Source organism: Melanostigma gelatinosum (assembly GCF_949748355.1).
Source record: "Melanostigma gelatinosum genome assembly, chromosome: 9".
Lineage (NCBI taxonomy): Eukaryota > Metazoa > Chordata > Actinopteri > Perciformes > Zoarcidae > Melanostigma > Melanostigma gelatinosum.
Window position 1 is genome coordinate 1,830,596 of NC_136642.1, and position 20,559 is coordinate 1,851,154.

The 20,559-nt window shown below is 42.9% G+C and overlaps 1 protein-coding gene across 1 annotated transcript; it reads left to right on the forward strand.

The window, feature by feature from the left end:
- Positions 1-13,800: 13,800 nt before the first annotated feature.
- On the forward strand, positions 13,801-14,673 carry LOC306782370 (pleckstrin homology domain-containing family F member 2-like). The gene has a single exon (XM_079275700.1). It carries the CDS (start codon positions 13,804-13,806, stop codon positions 14,536-14,538), a length of 735 nt encoding a protein of 244 aa, XP_079131826.1. The 5' UTR covers positions 13,801-13,803; the 3' UTR covers positions 14,539-14,673.
- Positions 14,674-20,559: the final 5,886 nt, after the last annotated feature.

Below are 20,559 nucleotides of genomic sequence, written 5' to 3' on the forward strand. Positions count from 1 at the left end.
CTTCGTGTTTATCATTTTAAAAAGGACATCACACGAGTATCAGTACTTCTGTGAATGTCAGCCCGCTGGTTGTTTCCCCCCGAGGGTTTAAACCCATAAATAAACACTCACACAGAAACAGGAGGAAGCCCAAAGACCAGCAGCATCAGAATCAGCATGCAGAGGACACGACCCATGAGAGCAGACGCATCTCACAAACAAACTGTTCTCTCTCCAGGAACAACGTCCAACCTGTCCGATCTCCAAAAGGATGGAAACCGTGTTCAATCAGACAATATCTCACATACGAGGACAAGCTCCAACAATCATACAAAATATAGATTTACTTTTTACCAACAAACACGCATGTTTTTTTAACATGTGTATTTTAACACATAAAAATGAAAAAAGAAACATAAAAAACTCCAGTTTCACATCCACCTGCATATTTATAAAAAGAATCGTCAACAACATCAACGTCTACGGGACAAATGTTGGAAAACCTCACGGCTGAGAGGCCTCGTCTAAAAAGGTGTGTGTGTGTGTAAACAGGTGTGTGTGTGTGTGTGTGTGTGTGTAAACAGGTGTGTGTGTGTGTAAACAGGTGTGTGTGTGTGTGTAAACAGGTGTGTGTGTGTGTAAACAGGTGTGTGTGTGTGTGTGTGTGTGTGTGTAAACAGGTGTGTGTGTGTGTAAACAGGTGTGTGTGTGTGTGTGTGTGTGTGTAAACAGGTGTGTGTGTGTGTAAACAGGTGTGTGTGTGTGTAAACAGGTGTGTGTGTGTGTGTAAACAAGTGTGTGTGTGTGTGTGTGTGTGTGTAAACAGGTGTGTGTGTGTGTGTGTAAACAGGTGTGTGTGTGTAAACAGGTGTGTGTGTGTGTGTAAACAGGTGTGTGTGTGTGTGTGTGTAAACAGGTGTGTGTGTGTGTAAACAGGTGTGTGTGTGTGTAAACAGGTGTATGTGTGTAAACAGGTGTGTGTGTGTGTGTAAACAGGTGTGTGTGTGTGTGTGTAAACAGGTGTGTGCGTGTGTAAACAGGTGTGTGTGTGTGTGTGTGTAAACAGGTGTGTGTGTGTGTGTGTTTGTGTTTGTGTAAACAGGTGTGTGTTTGTGTGTGTGTAAGCAGGTGTGTGTGTGTGTAAACAGGTGTGTCTGTGTGTGTAAACAGGTGTGTGTGTGTGTGTGTGTGTAAACAGGTGTGTCTGTGTGTGTGTGTGTTTGTGTGTGTGTGTGTGTGTGTGTTTGTGTGTGTGTGTGTGTAAACAGGTGTGTGTGTGTGTGTGTGTGTGTGTGTGTGTGTGTGTGTGTAAACAGGTGTGTGTGTGTGTGTGTGTGTGTGTAAACAGGTGTGTGTGTGTGTGTAAACAGGTGTGTGTGTGTTTGTGTGTGTTTGTGTAAACAGGTGTGTGCGTGTGTGTGTTTGTGTAAACAGGTGTGTGCGTGTGTTTGTGTAAACAGGTGTGTGTGTGTTTGTGTAAACAGGTGTGTGTGTGTGTGTGTAAATAGGTGTGTGTGTGTGTGTTTGTGTAAACAGGTGTGTGTGTGTGTTTGTGTAAACAGGTGTGTGTGTTTGTGTGTGTTCGTGTAAACAGGTGTGTGTGTGTGTGTGTGTTTGTGTAAACAGGTGTGTGTGTGTGTGTGTGTGTAAACAGGTGTGTGTGTTTGTGTAAACAGGTGTGTGTGTGTTTGTGTAAACAGGTGTGTGTGTTTGTGTGTGTTTGTGTAAACAGGTGTGTGTGTTTGTGTAAACAAGTGTGTGTGTGTGTGTTTGTGTAAACAGGTGTGTGTGTGTTTGTGTAAACAGGTGTGTGTGTGTTTGTGTAAACAGGTGTGTGTGTGTGTGTGTGTAAACAGGTGTGTGTGTGTGTGTATTTGTGTAAACAGGTGTGTGTGTGTGTGTGTAAACAGGTGTGTGTGTGTGTGTGTGTAAACAGGTGTGTGTGTGTGTGTGTAAACAGGTGTGTGTGGGTGTGTGTGTAAACAGGTGTGTGTGTGTGTGTGTGTAAACAGGTGTGTGTGTGTGTGTGTTTGTGTAAACAGGTGTGTGTGTGTAAACAGGTGTGTGTGTGTTTGTGTAAACAGGTGTGTGTGTGTTTGTGTAAACAGGTGTGTGTGTGTGTGTGTAAATAGGTGTGTGTGTGTGTGTTTGTGTAAACAGGTGTGTGTGTGTGTTTGTGTAAACAGGTGTGTGTGTTTGTGTGTGTTCGTGTAAACAGGTGTGTGTGTGTGTGTGTAAACAGGTGTGTGTGTTTGTGTAAACAGGTGTGTGTGTGTGTGTGTGTAAACAGGTGTGTGTGTTTGTGTAAACAGGTGTGTGTGTGTGTTTGTGTAAACAGGTGTGTGTGTTTGTGTGTGTTTGTGTAAACAGGTGTGTGTGTGTGTGTGTGTAAACAGGTGTGTGTGTTTGTGTAAACAGGTGTGTGTGTGTGTTTGTGTAAACAGGTGTGTGTGTTTGTGTGTGTTTGTGTAAACAGGTGTGTGTGTGTGTGTTTGTGTAAACAGGTGTGTGTGTGTGTGTTTGTGTAAACAGGTGTGTGTGTGTGTGTTTGTGTAAACAGGTGTGTGTGTAAACAGGTGTGTGTGTGTGTTTGTGTAAACAGGTGTGTGTGTGTTTGTGTAAACAGGTGTGTGTGTGTGTGTGTGTAAACAGGTGTGTGTGTGTGTGTATTTGTGTAAACAGGTGTGTGTGTGTGTGTGTAAACAAGTGTGTGTGTGTGTGTGTAAACAGGTGTGTGTGGGTGTGTGTGTAAACAGGTGTGTGTGTGTGTGTGTGTGTGTGTAAACAGGTGTGTGTGTGTGTGTGTGTTTGTGTAAACAGGTGTGTGTGTGTAAACAGGTGTGTGTGTGTTTGTGTAAACAGGTGTGTGTGTGTAAACAGGTGTGTGTGTGTGTGTGTGTAAACAGGTGTGTGTGTGTGTGTTTGTGTAAACAGGTGTGTGTGTGTGTGTGTGTAAACAGGTGTGTGTGTGTGTGTGTGTTTAAACAGGTGTGTGTGTGTGTGTAAACAGGTGTGTGTGTGTGTGTTTGTGTAAACAGGTGTGTGTGTGTGTGTAAACAGGTGTGTGTGTGTGTGTTTGTGTAAACAGGTGTGTGTGTGTGTGTAAACAGGTGTGTGTGTGTGTTTGTGTAAACAGGTGTGTGTGTAAACAGGTGTGTGTGTGTGTGTTTGTGTAAACAGGTGTGTGTGTGTGTGTAAACAGGTGTGTGTGTGTGTTTGTGTAAACAGGTGTGTGTGTGTGTGTGTGTAAACAGGTGTGTGTGTGTGTGTGTGTGTGTGTGTGTAAACAGGTGTGTGTGTGTGTGTGTAAACAGGTGTGTGTGGGTGTGTGTGTGTGGTCCAATCAGTTAAATTGATCTCAGCTGGACTCCAATCAAAATGAGGAGAAATCAAATGAGGCGATTGAAGAGAAATGGAGTTTCTCATTCTGGGGAGTTGAGTAAAGATTGACGATGAATTTAAACGACTGTTAAATGATTTCACTCTGAAAGCTTTGTTTATTTAACAGACGCACGACAATTTAGTTTGAAGCTATTTAGCGACCAATAAAAACTCCACTCGTGCCTTTGCCGTGATTTTACGTCATGTGATCTGTAAAAAGAAAAGAAGTTGAATGAACTCTTAAGTAAAGAGGTCAAAATGAAACAGCAAAGCACGGTTTACGGTTTGTACTCGCTTGTCATTTGCCTTCATCAGTGTGTTGATTCTTTAAATAAACCTTATTTGTTTGGTGGATGAGTCAAACAAACTGGAAGTTATGATGTAATTATTACCGATATAAATGAAGGTTGAAACCAAATAGACCAAAATGATCCTTTATTTTTGCATGAAACAGCTGGTGAAGTTACACTCGTACATTCAGGGAACAGAATATGGTATTGTGGTGGAAACACTGGTCTCCTGGGAACTCTGGCCGGTGCGAGAGCCGGAGGAGGCTTGTGGTTTTATTGAGGAGGCAGACTTCACTGCGGTTCAAAACAAGTCTAGATTTCTCTGTCAACCTCCTGAAAGTCTTTGAGGCAGAATCCCCCAAAGAGGCAGCATCACAGGAGGAGGAGGAGGAGGAGGAGGAGGAGGAGGAGGAGGAGGAGGAGGAGGAAGAAGAGGACTGACGTCAGTAGGACTTCTTCCAGGACCGGAGGTACAGCTGGAAGGGGACGAGGGGGTTTCTGTTCTTCAGACTCGGGTGGAAAATATCAAAATCTGCCCTCCTCACTCGCTGCAGGTAGTCCTCCAACACCACCTGCAGCACACAACACCACAGAAGAAGAGTCCGCTTTAAAAGCGCAAAGATGAGCGGCTAATCGTCTGTAACGAGCGTGGCATTAGCTGGCCAACTCATTGACTCTTACATCGTTTGTTTCTCATATTCTATTGTATATCATGTCTTTATACTATTGCACTGTGTTTATTGTCAAATTCCTTCCTTGGCAATAAACCGTTTATGATTCTGCTGGCAGGCAGCTGGTTAGCAAGTTAGCTAGCTAGCCAACTTGCTAACTTGCTAATTCCACCACTTTAATGCTCGGTGTAACGGTCAGGCTAATATTAGCCGAGCTACAACCATGTTTCTTTTGTACAAGTCCACAGAAAACAGTTAAATGACAGTTAAATAGCAGTTAAATAACATTTGTGTTTCAACGTGTGTTTTCACTCGGTTCATCTCTCTTCAATCATTTTATTAAAGCAGACGATAAATCCTCCAGATCCCGCTGACGTTCCGCTCAATCGCACCAGAGAAACCCCATCGAGTGGCCAGTAATGGCTTCATTATGTACGTGAGATATTCCTCCTTTATATGAGAAAGGATCGACGTGTCCGTGTATCAAAACAATATATTGCCGCCCAAATATCACAATCCTGTGAATCAGACGCTGATTATTTCGGAACACATCGTCAATATGCAGTTTAAGATTTAAAGTCCTATATTTAATTGTGACGCGTCTTCCTCTGACGTTGGGTTGAAGAGCAGATCGTTTGACTTCTTTTTGTTTGTCGGGTCATTGGGTGTAATTATTAATCCAATTTAAGCTTGAACTACGCTTTCATACCTCTGAAGTGTGTTCTTCAGCTTATGAAAGACGGTAACGAGCAGCAGCAGTGGAGATATCACTGACTCATCATAAACGTGTGCCTGCAGCTGCTTAAAGCATTTCTGTTGTAAAGGAGGCGACGCCAATTAATCCAAGAGCAACAAGTTATTCACAGAGTCTGCTGAACGGAAACCTGTAGTGACAGGAAATACCATCGCACACACACACACACACACACACACACACACACACACACACACACATACATCTACACACACACATCTACACACACACACACACACACATTTATCTACACACACACACACATCTACACACACACATCTACACACACACACATATCTACACACACACACACACACACACACACATTTATCTACACACACACACACACACACACACACACACACACATATCTACACACACACACACACACACACACATATCTACACACACACACACACACACACACACACACATATCTACACACACACACATCTACACACACACATCTACACACACACACACACATCTACACACACACACACACACACACACGCATATCTACACACACACACACACACACACACACACACACACATCTATACACACACACACACATATCTACTCACACACACACACATATCTACTCACACACATATCTACACACGCACACACACATATCTACACACGCACACACACGTATCTACACACGCACACACACATATCTACTCACACACACATACATATCTACACACGCACACACACCACACACACACACACACACATCTATACACACACACACATATCTACACACGCACACACACATATCTACACACTCACACACACATATCTACACACGCACACACACATATCTACACACACACACACATATCTATACACACACACACACACATATCTATACACACACACATATCTACTCACACACACACACATATCTACTCACACACACACACATATCTATACACACACATATCTATACACACACACACACATATCTACTCACACACACACACATATCTATACACACACACACACATATCTATACACACACACACATATCTACTCACACACACACACATATCTACACACACACACACACACATATCTATACACACACACATATCTACTCACACACACACACACATATCTACTCACACACACACACACACATATCTATACACACACACACACATATCTATACACACACACACATATCTACACACACACACACATATCTATACACACACACACACATATCTACTCACGCACACACACATATCTACACACGCACACACACATATCTATACACACACACATATCTACACACATACACACACATATCTACACACACACACACATATCTACACACACACACACATATCTATACACACACACATATCTACACACACACACACACACATATCTACACACACACACACATATCTATACACACACACATATCTACACACATACACACACATATCTACACACACACACACATATCTACACACACACACACACATATCTACACACATACACACACATATCTACACACACACACACATATCTACACACACACACACATATCTATACACACACACATATCTACTCACACACACACACATATCTACACACACACACACATATCTACACACACACACACACATATCTACACACACACACACATATCTACACACACACACATATCTACACACACACACACACATATCTACACACACACACATATCTACACACACACACACATATCTAGACACACACACATATCTACACACACACACACACACATATCTACACACACACACACATATCTACACACACACACACATATCTAGACACACACACATATCTACACGCACACACACACACATATCTATACACACACACACACATATCTACACGCACACACACACACATATCTATACACACACACACACATATCTACACGCACACACACACACATATCTATACACACACACACACATATCTACACGCACACACACACACATATCTATACACACACACACACATATCTAGACACACACACATATCTACACACACACACACACATATCTACACACACACACACATATCTACACACACACACACACATATCTATACACACACACACACATATCTACACACACACACACACATATCTATACACACACACACACATATCTATACACACACACACACATATCTACACACACACACACACATATCTACACACACACACACACATATCTATACACACACACACACACACATATCTATACACACACACACACATATCTAGACACACACACATATCTACACACACACACACACATATCTACACACACACACACACATATCTACACACACACACACACATATCTACACACACACACACTAAAATGAGTAGGACTGACTGTTTGACTCATCATTCGCCCCTCAGGTATCACTTATTAAAATGAGCCCAAGCAGAAACATGTTGTCATAATTCTGACCTGTAACGTTTGGTGAAAATGTCATTTTGAAATGAAAGCCCTTCTGCTGCATGTTTGTCAGGGGAATGAAATTTAAGTGTCTACGATATTTAAAACCCGAGACGTCTATCAGTTAAATGTGAGAAATAATTAGTATTTTCACTTTCAGCTCTGGTGCCTTTAAAAAAGATAATTAATTCTCACAATCACAGAAGAGAAATCTAAAACAATCCTACTTTTCCACTTGTTTGTCTACAAAACATGAAGTCCTTTCTGACGTATTTGTTGTGATTGTTTCGGTGATTGAGATTCAGTTTATTATTTTGTTCAATAACAAACTGCGATGTTTCAGGCGTGAGGCCGCTGATCGTACTTCTGTGGTTATTGTAACACAAACACGACCGTTTCTAAACATAACCAAGTCGTTTCCCGTGACGACGGAAGTGTATTGTGTAAAGACCGGATTCGTGCAACGAGCAGAATCTGACATGTTTTGTTGGACTTTCGTTGGAAAACGCACAAACGGTAACTTTGCGCCGGCTGTCGTAGGACCGGCTGCATGAGGAGACGCTGCCTGACGTGTTTCGTGGGTTTGTTTGAGATTTCCTGCGGTTAGATCTTATGTTCCTGCTTAAATCTTTTACTCGTACAGGGTGTGAAATACTCTGCTCAAGTATGAGTTCTGCATTCAAAAGGTTACTGAAGTACAAAATATACTTATTCTACATTTTAAATCATATATATCTATGGTAAGGCCTTTAACATCGGATTATTATTATTAATGCATTCATGTGTTCATCACTTTAATGTTGCAGCTGGTAAAGGTGGAGATACTCTTCACTACTTTATATACTAAATAAAGACGTTGTATACACAAATGAATCATACATCAGTTTGTAAGTTTATTTATTTTTATATTAAGAGTAAATCTTTAAAGGAGCCTAATGAGGAGCTGATATTGACAAATATTGACAAACTCAAAACATGACCCTGTTGCTAGGCAGAAGATCTCTAGGCTCTAGCTGTCATTGATAATAATGATGATTTAAAGGATTATTATGTATCCTCACTCATATCCTGTTGGATTGTTCTGCAATGAAGCTCATAATAAATCAAGCTTTAGTGTTTGTAAAGGTGTGCGTCTCTGACTTGGTTTTGTGCATCATTTAATCTTCACACCTCGTCTATAAACATCTGGAAACATCTGGAGGAAACTTAAGTTCCAGTATGTTTACGAGGAGAAGGATCTCTGTGCTTAATGCTGCTCACTGAGACTCCTCCTCTTCTTCTTCTGCGTGTTTAAGCGCGTAGTGATCGGATAGTTTGAATATCTGACTCACTGATGGCTTTGAACCGGTGATTAAATCCTCTCCCGGCTGTTGACGGTGAAAACAAGAGTGAGCTCCGGTCTGAACAGGTTTCCGTCTCTTTGTCAGATCACAAGCCTCTCTGTTCGTTTAGCTTCTTCTTCTCCTACAAAGCCAGAACACGCTCGTCACGCTCGGGACGAGGAGCTTCACTTGACTCTTCTTTGGTCGTGAAGATGTTTATTTTTATGCTCTTGTCTCCCGAGAGAACCGCTGAAACAGGAACTTAAGTTCTTATTATTTTATTACATCTGAAAGCATTCATTGACTGAGTCGTTTTAATGATGAATATCTTTGTGACTAAGTTACATTTATACCTTCACAAAAGTTAAGTTTAGCTGCTTTTCTTTCTTTTATATATCTTTGTGAATGAAATCACTTTGGGTGTTTTAATCAGACGTCACCTCATAAACTCTTCCAACTGATTTCTCTAAACTAAATCATGAACAATTGACAAATTAATGTTTTATTCATAAATGAGTCTCTGACCAGGATTTGGAGATGGCGTTGACTGAAGGAAGCAAACTGCTGGAAGCGTTTCGCTCATTTCTGAGCTTCTAGCAGCTAAAGACGAAGACTTAAACGCTTCATGTGATGAATGAGGTTTTGCTTTCAGCCTCTCAGAAATGTTTATTGTACTTTTATCTTTTTAAAACATCAGTATAATGTCTTCCTGTTTGTTTGAAGTAGTTTTCCCTCTGAAGACATATCGGTCTAAGTGGGAGTGTCAAAGTAATACAACCTCTGACATTTCAGAATAAGAGCGTGGACATCAATGGAGTTGTCGGTGTTGCTGAGCTGTTCTGTAACACGATGTTTGGTCTGTTGTTACTCCGGTTATTGAGCTGGGTCGCTGTGGTTCGTTCAGATGTTTAAAAGCATTCGAGTTCCTTCCAGAGCTCTCTCGAGTGGTCATGTGATCGGACGTGTTTGTGATGAGCTGAGTGAATAGTTTCATACTTGTAACACGTAGAGCCTCCATTGTTTCTACTGAAGCCCTTTTACTGCAGGAGAACCGCTTAAATATTGTTCCTCAGGATGTTCTCAGACATGTTTGAAGCTTGAGATCCTCTAATTGAACCTTTTCCCTCAGGTGATAGTTGTGACAGGCAGAGTAGTCGTATCATATTACATGTTGTTTCATCAAAGATTGGAGTTGAGAAATCCCCTCCAGCCTGAAACCCTGCAGGAGGAGAAGTGACTCTGTTCATAGCAGGTGGTTTCGATGATAAGAACCGGCGTTATCTCTACGAAGTGTCCAAAGAGCACTGACTCAGGACCTGCTGGGCTGCACCGCCTGTCATAAACACGGAGTATTGTGCTAACAGCGCCGCTAATGTTGAACTTCCTGTTTCCAGTGTGACACGAGATTGGAGTTTCTGGTGTCAACAGTCGTTTAAATGACATTCCAGGTGTGATGACAAGGTGTTTGGATCTACATCAGGTTCAGCTCTCTCCCCGTTCCTCCTCCCACGGTGGAGTAACGCGTCGTTATTCACCGCGCAGCAGCAGCAGCTCTGTGGTCAGAGAAGCTTTCAGTCACAAAGAGCCGCCATGTTTCACTGATTCCTCTCTGCATGTTCAGAAGCTCACCCACACACCAGTAGAGGGGAGGACATGTCCTCCGTCCCAACGCAGACAACAGCGCTGACATGTCCTCCGTCCCAACGCAGACAACAGCGCTGACATGTCCTCCGTCCCAACGCAGACAACAGCGCTGACATGTCCTCTGTCCCAACGCAGACAACAGCGCTGACATGTCCTCCGTCCCAACGCAGACAACAGCGCTGACATGTCCTCCGTCCCAACGCAGACAACAGCGCTGACATGTCCTCCGTCCCAACGCAGACAACAGCGCTGACATGTCCTCCGTCCCAACGCAGACAACAGCGCTGACATGTCCTCCGTCCCAACGCAGACAACAGCGCTGACATGTCCTCCGTCCCAACGCAGACAACAGCGCTGACATGTCCTCCGTCCCAACGCAGACAACAGCGCTGACATGTCCTCCGTCCCAACGCAGACAACAGCGCTGACATGTCCTCTGTCCCAACGCAGACAACAGCGCTGACATGTCCTCCGTCCCAACGCAGACAACAGCGCTGACATGTCCTCCGTCCCAACGCAGACAACAGCGCTGCGTTGGGAAGGAGGACATGTCCTCCGTCCCAACGCAGACAACAGCGCTGACATGTCCTCTGTCCCAACGCAGACAACAGCGCTGACATGTCCTCCGTCCCAACGCAGACAACAGCGCTGCGTTGTTAACGACAGCACTGCAGTTTGTCGTAATTATAGTTATGACTTTCTATCAAAATAAAATACATTTAAATAAAACAAAATAAAATGCATGAATACAATATAAGCCCACATGGCTACGGAATGTTTTATTTTTGGTGCAGGAGGAACTAAAATATTTATTTTTATAATCTTTGAATCATGCAAATGAGCTGAATTTAATTAAGAAGCGGCTGCAGACTCGAGGTTTGCAAAAGGAAGTCGTCCAATAGATATTGATCTTTATTCAACTTTTATTTTACTTTTATTTTACCAGGAAGTCCTGAAGAGATCAAACGCTCACCGGGATGGTACAACCGGTTTGTTTACATTATTCTACACGATGTCTTTGCTCATTGAACTGTTCCCCCTGTTAAAAATGACATTTTATATTACATTTTATTTTAAATTGTATTTTAAATCGTATTTCATTGAAAAATAAAATGAATTAAAATAAATAAAATGAATTAAAATAAATAAAATGAATTAAAATAAATAAAATGAATTAAAAATAAATAAATATGATCTTCTGTCTGTGGCCCACATGGCTGCAGAATAAACAGAATGCTTATGAATGAAGCCCTCTTGGACGGTAGAAGCGGTTTGTTGACTTCACGGTGTCTCAGAGAGCAGCTTCACCACAGAACTGAGACTTTAACAACGACTCTCCTTGTTCTTCACTCACTCGTCATCGTCACTCTCTCGTTTAGCTCCTGACTCATCGCTTCCCTTCCGTCTCAGTTTTCAGACCGCAAGAGTTGAAAAACCCAATTTCCTCATTTTCCTTTTCGGCGGTAGCAGCTGGTGACCTCTGAACTCATGTATTGAGCTCTTCCTCTTTGTTGTTCACCTGGTGGGGCTCTGCATGGAATCGCCTGCTCAGGGACTGCAGACAGAAATAAAATGAAATAAAGGAAATAAAATAAATTAATAACAATACAAAAATTAATATTAAAAGAAAATTATAAAATGTACACTGACACCAAGACGATGTTCTTTGCCATTTGGCTGATTGAAGTCATTAATTTCAGTGTGTTAGTAAGAATCATGAAATAAAATCTTTCACTGTAAACTGCAAAAACAATCTTTGTTTCCCACTTTAGACTTGTTATTTAATGTAATGCAACACGAGATGTAAAGTGAAAGCGCTGCTCTTTTTATTGAAATGTGAAAGTGCAAATATAATTTTGTCGTAATAATCGTGATCTCAGCATTGATATAAAACGATCTCGATGATCGTTTCGGTGATAATCGTGCAGCCTGAATGTTTGCTGAAGACGTATTCAGTTGATTTCTATCAGACTTATTATATCATAAAGTGAATGTTGTTTAATCTGCTTCAGTCTTCACCTCGTGAACCATCGGACTCGTCTGAAGCTGTTCCTGTGACACGAGGTCGTTAACATTCAGAACCACGAGCTGCAGACCTCCACACGCCGCCGTCTCCGGATCAGCTGCGTGGCTCCTGTTGTTGGATGAAAGCAGCTGAATAGATGATCGAATAATAATCGTTAATAATGCGAGTGAGAGACGGTTGTGTTTGTGGAGGGATGATGGATGACAATCATCTGGTTATAGTTTAATAGTTTGTCAGTTTTTCTTTTCTCGTTTAATATTTTAATTGAATAAACTAAACCAATTAACTGTTGATTGAACAATACAAGCATTTTATTGACCACGTTGATTAAATCACTGAAGACATAATCAGCCAATTAATTGATAATAAAATCCAGAATTACGTATCTGAATAAGATCTGTAGATGTGTCACGATTGGTCCTTCATCTCCGTGTGCCCTTTCTTCAATTAAAGATGATTTAAGATGGTGGAATAATATTTATTTATTATGAATTAAATCTGAATACGAAGGAGGAAACTCTCTGTTCATCTTCCAGCATTCGTGACGGCAGAAGCAAAGGGAGCGTATACCCTCTGTGTGCTTTGAGAGCCTCCAGCCTGTATATTTGTGCCTCTTCCTCGTCGGAGCCCTCGCTGCTCTCCGTGCCCTCGTCTCTGTCTGCCGGTGGGAGCCGGTTGGCCCGTTGCCTTGGCGATAGGCTGAGGTGTCAGATCACTGAGGACACCAGGCTGCACTGCTATCTACTGCGAGTTAGCGTTGTTAAGTAAAGCGTCCGAAGGGCTTGTTAGCGGTGTTACATGGTGTTCAGCAAACTCCTCATAGAAGGAAAACCATCGAGTGTCACGTATCAGCAGCCCCTTCATCACATACAAAACCCTTCACTGCTGGAAGATTAACCATGTTGTCAGTACAAAGTCAGACAAGAGAGTGTGTGTGTGTACACGTGTGTGTGTGTGTGTGTGTGTGTGTGTGTACACGTGTGTGTGTGTGTGTGTGTGTGTTTCTGCTCTGTTCAGGAGCACAGATTTCACTCCCATGATGAGAGTCGGGCCCTGATCACACAAGGCGCGGCGAATAGTTTAATGTACACAGCAGCACAATAAGCCTCTTCATGTTCCAGATCATCTTTATTTTGATTCCCACATTATTGCTCACGGTTGATGAGATGGGGGGCGATGTGAAAGAAGCGGTTTGAGATTTAACGCTGTGAATCTCAAAGTGTTCTCCCTGTCTCCGCTTTCCTCCAGCTGAGGTGAAGATGGTGGACCGGCTAGCCAACAGCGAGGCCAACTCCAAGCGCATCGCGGTGGTGGAGGGCTGCTTCGGAGCCGCCGGCCAGCCGCTCGTCATCCCCGGCCGCGTGCTGATCGGCGAGGGCGTCCTCACCAAACTGTGCCGCAAGAAGCCCAAAGCGCGGCAGTTCTTCCTCTTCAACGACATCCTGGTCTACGGCAACATCGTGATCCAGAAGAAGAAGTACAACAAGCAGCACATCATCCCGCTGGAGAGCGTCACCATCGCCACGGTGCCCGACGAGGGCGACCTGCGCAACGGCTGGCTCATCAAGACGCCCACCAAGTCCTTCGCCGTCTACGCCGCCACCGCCACCGAGAAGTCCGAGTGGATGAACCACATCGGGAAGTGCGTGGAGGACCTGCTGCAGAAGAGCGGCAAGGCGCCGACGGGCGAGCACGCCGCCGTGTGGGTGCCCGACTCGGAGGCCACGGTGTGCATGCGCTGCCAGAAGGTGAAGTTCACGCCGGTCAGCCGGCGCCACCACTGCAGGAAGTGCGGCTTCGTGGTGTGCGGGCCGTGCTCGGAGAAGAAGCACCTGCTGCCCAGCCAGTCGTCCAAACCCGTCCGCGTCTGCGAGTTCTGCTTCCTGCAGCTGACGGCGGGGGGGCCGGCGCCGCACTCGGACTCCTTCAGCCGGCTGGGGTCAAAGTTCAACAACCTGTCGGACGACGACGACGAAGACGACAGCAGCGACTGAGGTCCCCCCCCCTCTACGCTCTACGCCTGTTTCTTCATCTATTCACGTCAAAACCAAAACATATTTCACTTCTTCCTCGAATCGCAGCAGCGATCACGATGTTTCCTGAAACAATGAAATGTGGAACGAACTGGTCGACCAGCAGAACTCTTCTGACTCCTGATTGGGCTGCAATTAGTCACTACAGAACACCACGGCGCCAATGAGAAAGCACACCTCCTCCTCCTCCTCTTCCTCCGGACCTACACAGGGTGATTGCTTGTTATTTCTGCGGGGAAAATGTTTGACCTTTTTTTATCTCGTCTGTCCTTCCGGTGTTTATTTGTTTTGTAGAAGTCGGTATTTTTTTATCTATTTTTGTAAAATCGTTACCAGCAAAAAGTCAAGATCCCTTTTTTAAAATATAAATAACAAAATGTAGATATTATGCTAAACGCAGAGCTTTTCCTGTTGCTTCTGACAAATCAGCTGATGCCCCCCCCCCCCCCCCCCAGCCCCTAACTCTACCGTTTGAGAGAGAGAGAGAATTGACAGTCTGTGACAATTATAGTTCCAGGTTTAGTGGAGCTAAAAACACGATTTAAAAAACAGTGGAAGTGGACATTCAAAAAAGTTTTCAACCTTTTATCCACGGTGCTAATGAACCAAAACCTGCAGGCTGCGATGATGATGAGGAGTCACATGGTGTAAAGATCTGTATAAAGTCTCTTTCTTCCACTAAAATGATGAACTTCTCCACATGTTCACTGCAGACTATTTAAGAAAAGACTGATTGGTTTGTTCTTCGTCACATGACACGCGGTGACAACGTCACATTAACAGTCTGAGGGTTAAAAATAAAGTTTCATGTGAACGAGGGCGAGAGAGCAGAGGACCTCCAGTGAATGAAAAGCAAACGTCATCACATGATCTTGTCTTTCATCATAATCTTCCCGTCAGTGACTCCTCCCCCCTCTTGTGTCACAAAACAAACGCGCCCATCCTCGTGCCTTGAACTCTTGCGTAATCTCACCAGCTCCAGCCAACATGGCCGCCCCTCCGCCTCCTTTATGCTGCAGCACTACAGCTTCTTCTCCTACCCTTTCCATGTGAGTCATGTGACGTGTGGGTCATGTGATCGCTCGAAGAAGGCGACTGTAGTTTCTCTTCCTGCTGACCGAAGAGTTTCATTCCTCACATCTCGATTTAAAAAGTCACATAATTGGAGCAAAACCTGAATTAGCAAATAGTTCGTTGAGTGATTATTATTTCGTCTCGGAGCAAAACAACGGATTATTTGCTGTTTAACTGTTTAAGATTCATCGTGTGACACAAAATTAAATCAGTATTTTCATCCCAAAAGTGTAAAATAATAAAATCTAAATTTTCTGCTTAGAAGAGTAAAAATGATTGATTTGACGCCAAATCTACCAAATTAACCTGTGAACGTGATTGATTATAGATTGATACATTTTAGGGTGAACTGTCTCTTTACGCGTCGTTTAAAAGTCATGAATATTAATTGACATCGTCCTCAGGATGTTTGACGTTAGTTATTTTAATCTCACGTTTCAGTGTCGATGTTTGGAATGAAACTCTTCTGAGGTGATCTGGAATATAAGATACGATTCTTCTCTTCTCTTGGTAACAGACAACACGTACAGTAAACAAGTCAACTGTAAGATAAGAGCACACTGGAGGCTCATCATCAAACGGAAGCAAACATCTGCAGCGCCAGATGTTTCTCTACGGTTTCTGACCGTAAACTGTAAAAGGGATCGTTTTCTTTCATTTCATCTTTTTAGTTTTATAGATGTAATATTGATGAAAACAAAAAAACACGAGATCACTAACCAGCTGTCCTTTATACTGATGACGATGAAGATGAAGGATTGCACTTAACAAAGTTGGCACAATGACTTTAATGGAGTTGTTACTGTCGGAGCTCTGGTGGATGTTTTTAACACAAATCTTCATCTTTTAATCTTTTCTTTTTTGTAAGGTTTTGGGTTTGGTTAGTTTTTGTTGTACAGTTCTGATCAGATCTTCCTTCTCCTCTTCCTCCTGTCGCATCAGCAGCTAAAAGCGTTCTATTTTTTATTCTGAATGATCCCTGTTCCTTTAATGGAGGTCAGCTGATGTTTGATTTGTTCAATAAACACAGTTGGACTAAAGACTAAATCAGTTGTTTTTCTTTCTGGAGCTCAGACTCAGAAACACAGAATTAATAATTAAATAAAGTAAAACAAGAACAAGCTTCAAACAGATTTGCTGTCGTGGTTTACGGGTTTAACTACAGTTCATGGGACCGACTTTCTTGAGAGCCTGTGAACGCACCGTTCGTCTGTTTCAGTCTGAAACGGAAAGAAAAACATTTTATGTTCATTTAATCTGAACATGTTTAGTTGAACTGATTTGTAGATTTAAAGACTTTTTGAACGAAGCTGATTTGTATCAACTTGCTTTTTGACTTTCTCGACGTGTAAAATTATCTTTTAAATTATCGCTGTTAACGTCATATTTCTTTCTTTTACGTCGTTCTTCACTTCTCTGTAGCGAAGAACGACGGTGGTTCCTTTAGCCCCGCCCCCTCGGTCCAGGACCTGAATATTTAAATACGGGATCTTCTTTTGTTTGTACTGGGAAGTTGATTCACCTCAACAATGTAATTATGCTCAATGTAAGTCAATGGGTAAAGGTCTTTTTGGGCCCTGATGACATCACGTGACGGACCAGGAAGTTGTAATAATGTGAAATTAGCCTGGAGGCCACAAAGAGGGGAAACATTTATTTCACTATTATTTTCATGCGTAAGTGACATGATGACAGAATGTACGACTGTGTTCGTCAAACTTCACTAAAACATCTAAAAGATAGAATCCCACCTGATGGAGGTCTGTGGTCTAGAGTAAGTTAAAGGGTCTTGAGCTTCATCACATCCGTCTGCATTTTAAGAAATATTAAGAAAGAAATGACAATTAATGGAAGTCAACGGCATGAAACCAACGGAGGCGACCAATGCCATTTGTTGACGCTGAACTTCTTCGTCTTGGATAAACTCAAAGGTGCACTTACTTCCTGTTCCTCTGCTTGTTGAAAGCTCCAGAAGAAGAAGAGACTTTGTGTTGTGACGGCTGAAGAAGAGGTCATCCAGTGTTTTTGGGGTTTTGTTGATTTGTTTTTAATGTAAATGTTTTCTCTTTGTTGCCGTTTGACGGCGTCTTTTCTTTTTCTTATTTTCATTTTTAATTATTTTGAAAAGATTCTAAACAAAAAGGGCTTCAATCAGAATGTAACGCAGCAGATCATTGTTTGATACTAATTCCTTCAGAGATCTTTGAAGTATATATATGTTATATATTATATATATATAAATGTTTTGCTTAAAGAACAGACTGTTTGGTGTTGTGTGTTGTTGAACACGGTGGATGTTTTGCGAAATCGTGATGTCTCTACCGGCAAAGCCTTGTTTAAATCAGGCATATGACTCGGAGGCTCTTATAAGATTGCACCGGTTAGACAGACAGGCTTCTGTTGTCCAAAACCCCCTGCTGCACTGATGTGTACGGGTGGGCGCACACTCATTCACCTATACACACACACACACCCACACACCCCCCCAGGCGTGCTTCTCTGTTCATGAGAAGTGCCACAAGCTGAGCCAGCAAATTTACACAAAGAACAAAGATCGAGGCTTAGAATTGCCCGGGAGATGAAGGGGGGCCGATTGCACTCACGATTCATCCGGGAGGCCGGGGGCAGTTTGGGCCATGAAAATAGTTAATCATTAGTCTAGAGTAGTAAGAAGGGAACTTCCAGACAAAGTCACAAGACCGAGTCAGCAGTTCTAGGAAGAGGGTAGGGCGTTAAGGTCATTAGTTAAGCCTGGGGGTAGATATAAATAAACTTACCCTTGACAGTGAAGTCGCTGAGAATGCTGACGGGTTCATATGAACAAAAGCAGACCCGGCTTTCTGAGATTACGCTGGAGTAAGGGATTTATGTGTCATCAATCAAGTTATGGGTGAAGTGCTCGGGGCCCCCAGCCCCAGAAGAGTATAAATAGTGACAGTTTTAAACAGCGAAGGAGTTCGGAGTTGGAAGAAGTTCGGAGGAGCTGTGCGGAGCGGTGCAGGCTTCTCCGTGCGGGCTTCTGCCTGCACGGAGGTGAAACTTTAACTTTTTGCAGAATCTCCGGACTTTGAGAGTCAGAGTTTTTAAGAATACTTAGACGATTTTTTGAAGTCGAGTCAGGAGAGAAAGCTTACTCTGTCCAGTCCTGCGCTGGGTGAATCATTAACTTTTTCCTCCGAAGGCTACACAGTGAGCCCGTCTGCTGGCTGAGTCAGTGCTTTTACAGATCCTTTGTCTGTAAACTGCTCTGAAGGGGTTTTTGAATACTTAAGTGATTTTTCTTATATTTTTCAGTTAACGATTTTTTCTCTGTATTTTGGACCAAGAGATTATACTTTGATTTCAATGCAAATAAATAAATAACGAATTAGTTTCTTCGACCAAATCCTTTTCTTCATATTTTCTTGAGAAGCCAGCCCAGAGAGAGGTTACGCCTCAGCAGATCCCCTTCAGCCCCTGAGGTAAGTTGTGTTTGATCCAGCTCGGTACATTACTGATGGCATTCTTTACATGCTCCAAACCACACTTGATACTTATTCAAATTATTTTCCCTCTAGTTTAAGAGAGGTCACCCGGGAGAGACCGGCTTGCGTTTGAAAGAGCTTTATATCTGTTTGGGCTCTCAAGCAGGATCTTATCAATTACGAAAGGATTAAGAAAAATCTAAACAAAAGAAATAAAAGAGACCAGTAAATACTGGACTCTTATAAAACCAAATGATAGTCCTAGCGACAGACTACACTGTCCATGTGAGTTGCTGCGGATCGAGTCAGATAAGACAGTAAGCCAGCCTTCGACCGGGCTTTTTTTAATTTTTATTATTAGAATAAGTATCAGTGTGGTTTGGGCATTTCAAGAATGCCATCAGTAATGTACCGAGCTGGATCAAACACAACTTACCTCAGGGGATGAAGGGGATCCTCTGAGGTGTGACCCCTCTCCAGGGCTGACTTCTCAGGAAAATATGAAGAAAAGGACTTGGTCGAAGAAACTAATTCGTTATTTATTTATTTGCATTTAAATCAAAGTATAGTCTCTTGGTCCAAAATGCAGAGGAAAATCGTTAACTGAAAAATATAAGAAAAAATCACCTAAGTATTCAAAAACTCCTTCAGAGCAGTTTACAGACAAAGGATCTGTAAAAAGCTGACCCAGCCAGCAGACGGGCTGGCTGTGTAGCTTACGGAGGAAAAAGTTAATGATTCACCCAGCGCAGGACTGGACAGAGTGAGCCTTCTCTCCTGACTAGACTTCAAAAAACCTTCTAAGTTTTCTTAAAAACCTCCGACTCTCAAAGTCCGGAGATTCTGTTAAAAAGTTAAAGTTTCACCCCGTGCAGGCAGGAGGCCGCACGGGGTTCGAGACTCCTTCCCTCCTGCTCCAAGTCTTTCTTCCAAGTCCTGCTCCAAGTGTCTCTGCTGTTTCAAAACTGCTGGTATTTATACTAATACGGGCTGGTTCGATCGCTTCAAGCGTATTCTTCCCCTTCACCTCACTTGATTGATGACACAAAAACCCTTACTTCAGCGTAATCTTTGAAAGCCAGGTCTGCCTTCGTGGTCCATATGGACCCGTCAGCATTTTTAGCGACGCCACTGTCAAGGCTAAGTTTATTTATATGTCCCCCCAGGCTACTCTTACTGATCTGACCGCCTCATAGGTTCTTCCTGAAACCGCTGACTCCGTCTTTTTCACTTTGTCTGGGAATTTCCCTTCTGTCTTCTCTAGACTAGGTGGCGTCTCATTCTTCCTTCTTTGTGTGAATTTGCTTGGCTCAGCTCTTGGACTTCCCCTGAACCGAGAAGCACGCCTGGGGGGGGTGAGGGTGTGTGTGTGTGTGTGAATGTATAGGAGAATGAGTGTGCGCCCACCCGTACACATCACAGGGGTTTTGGACAACCGCCTCAG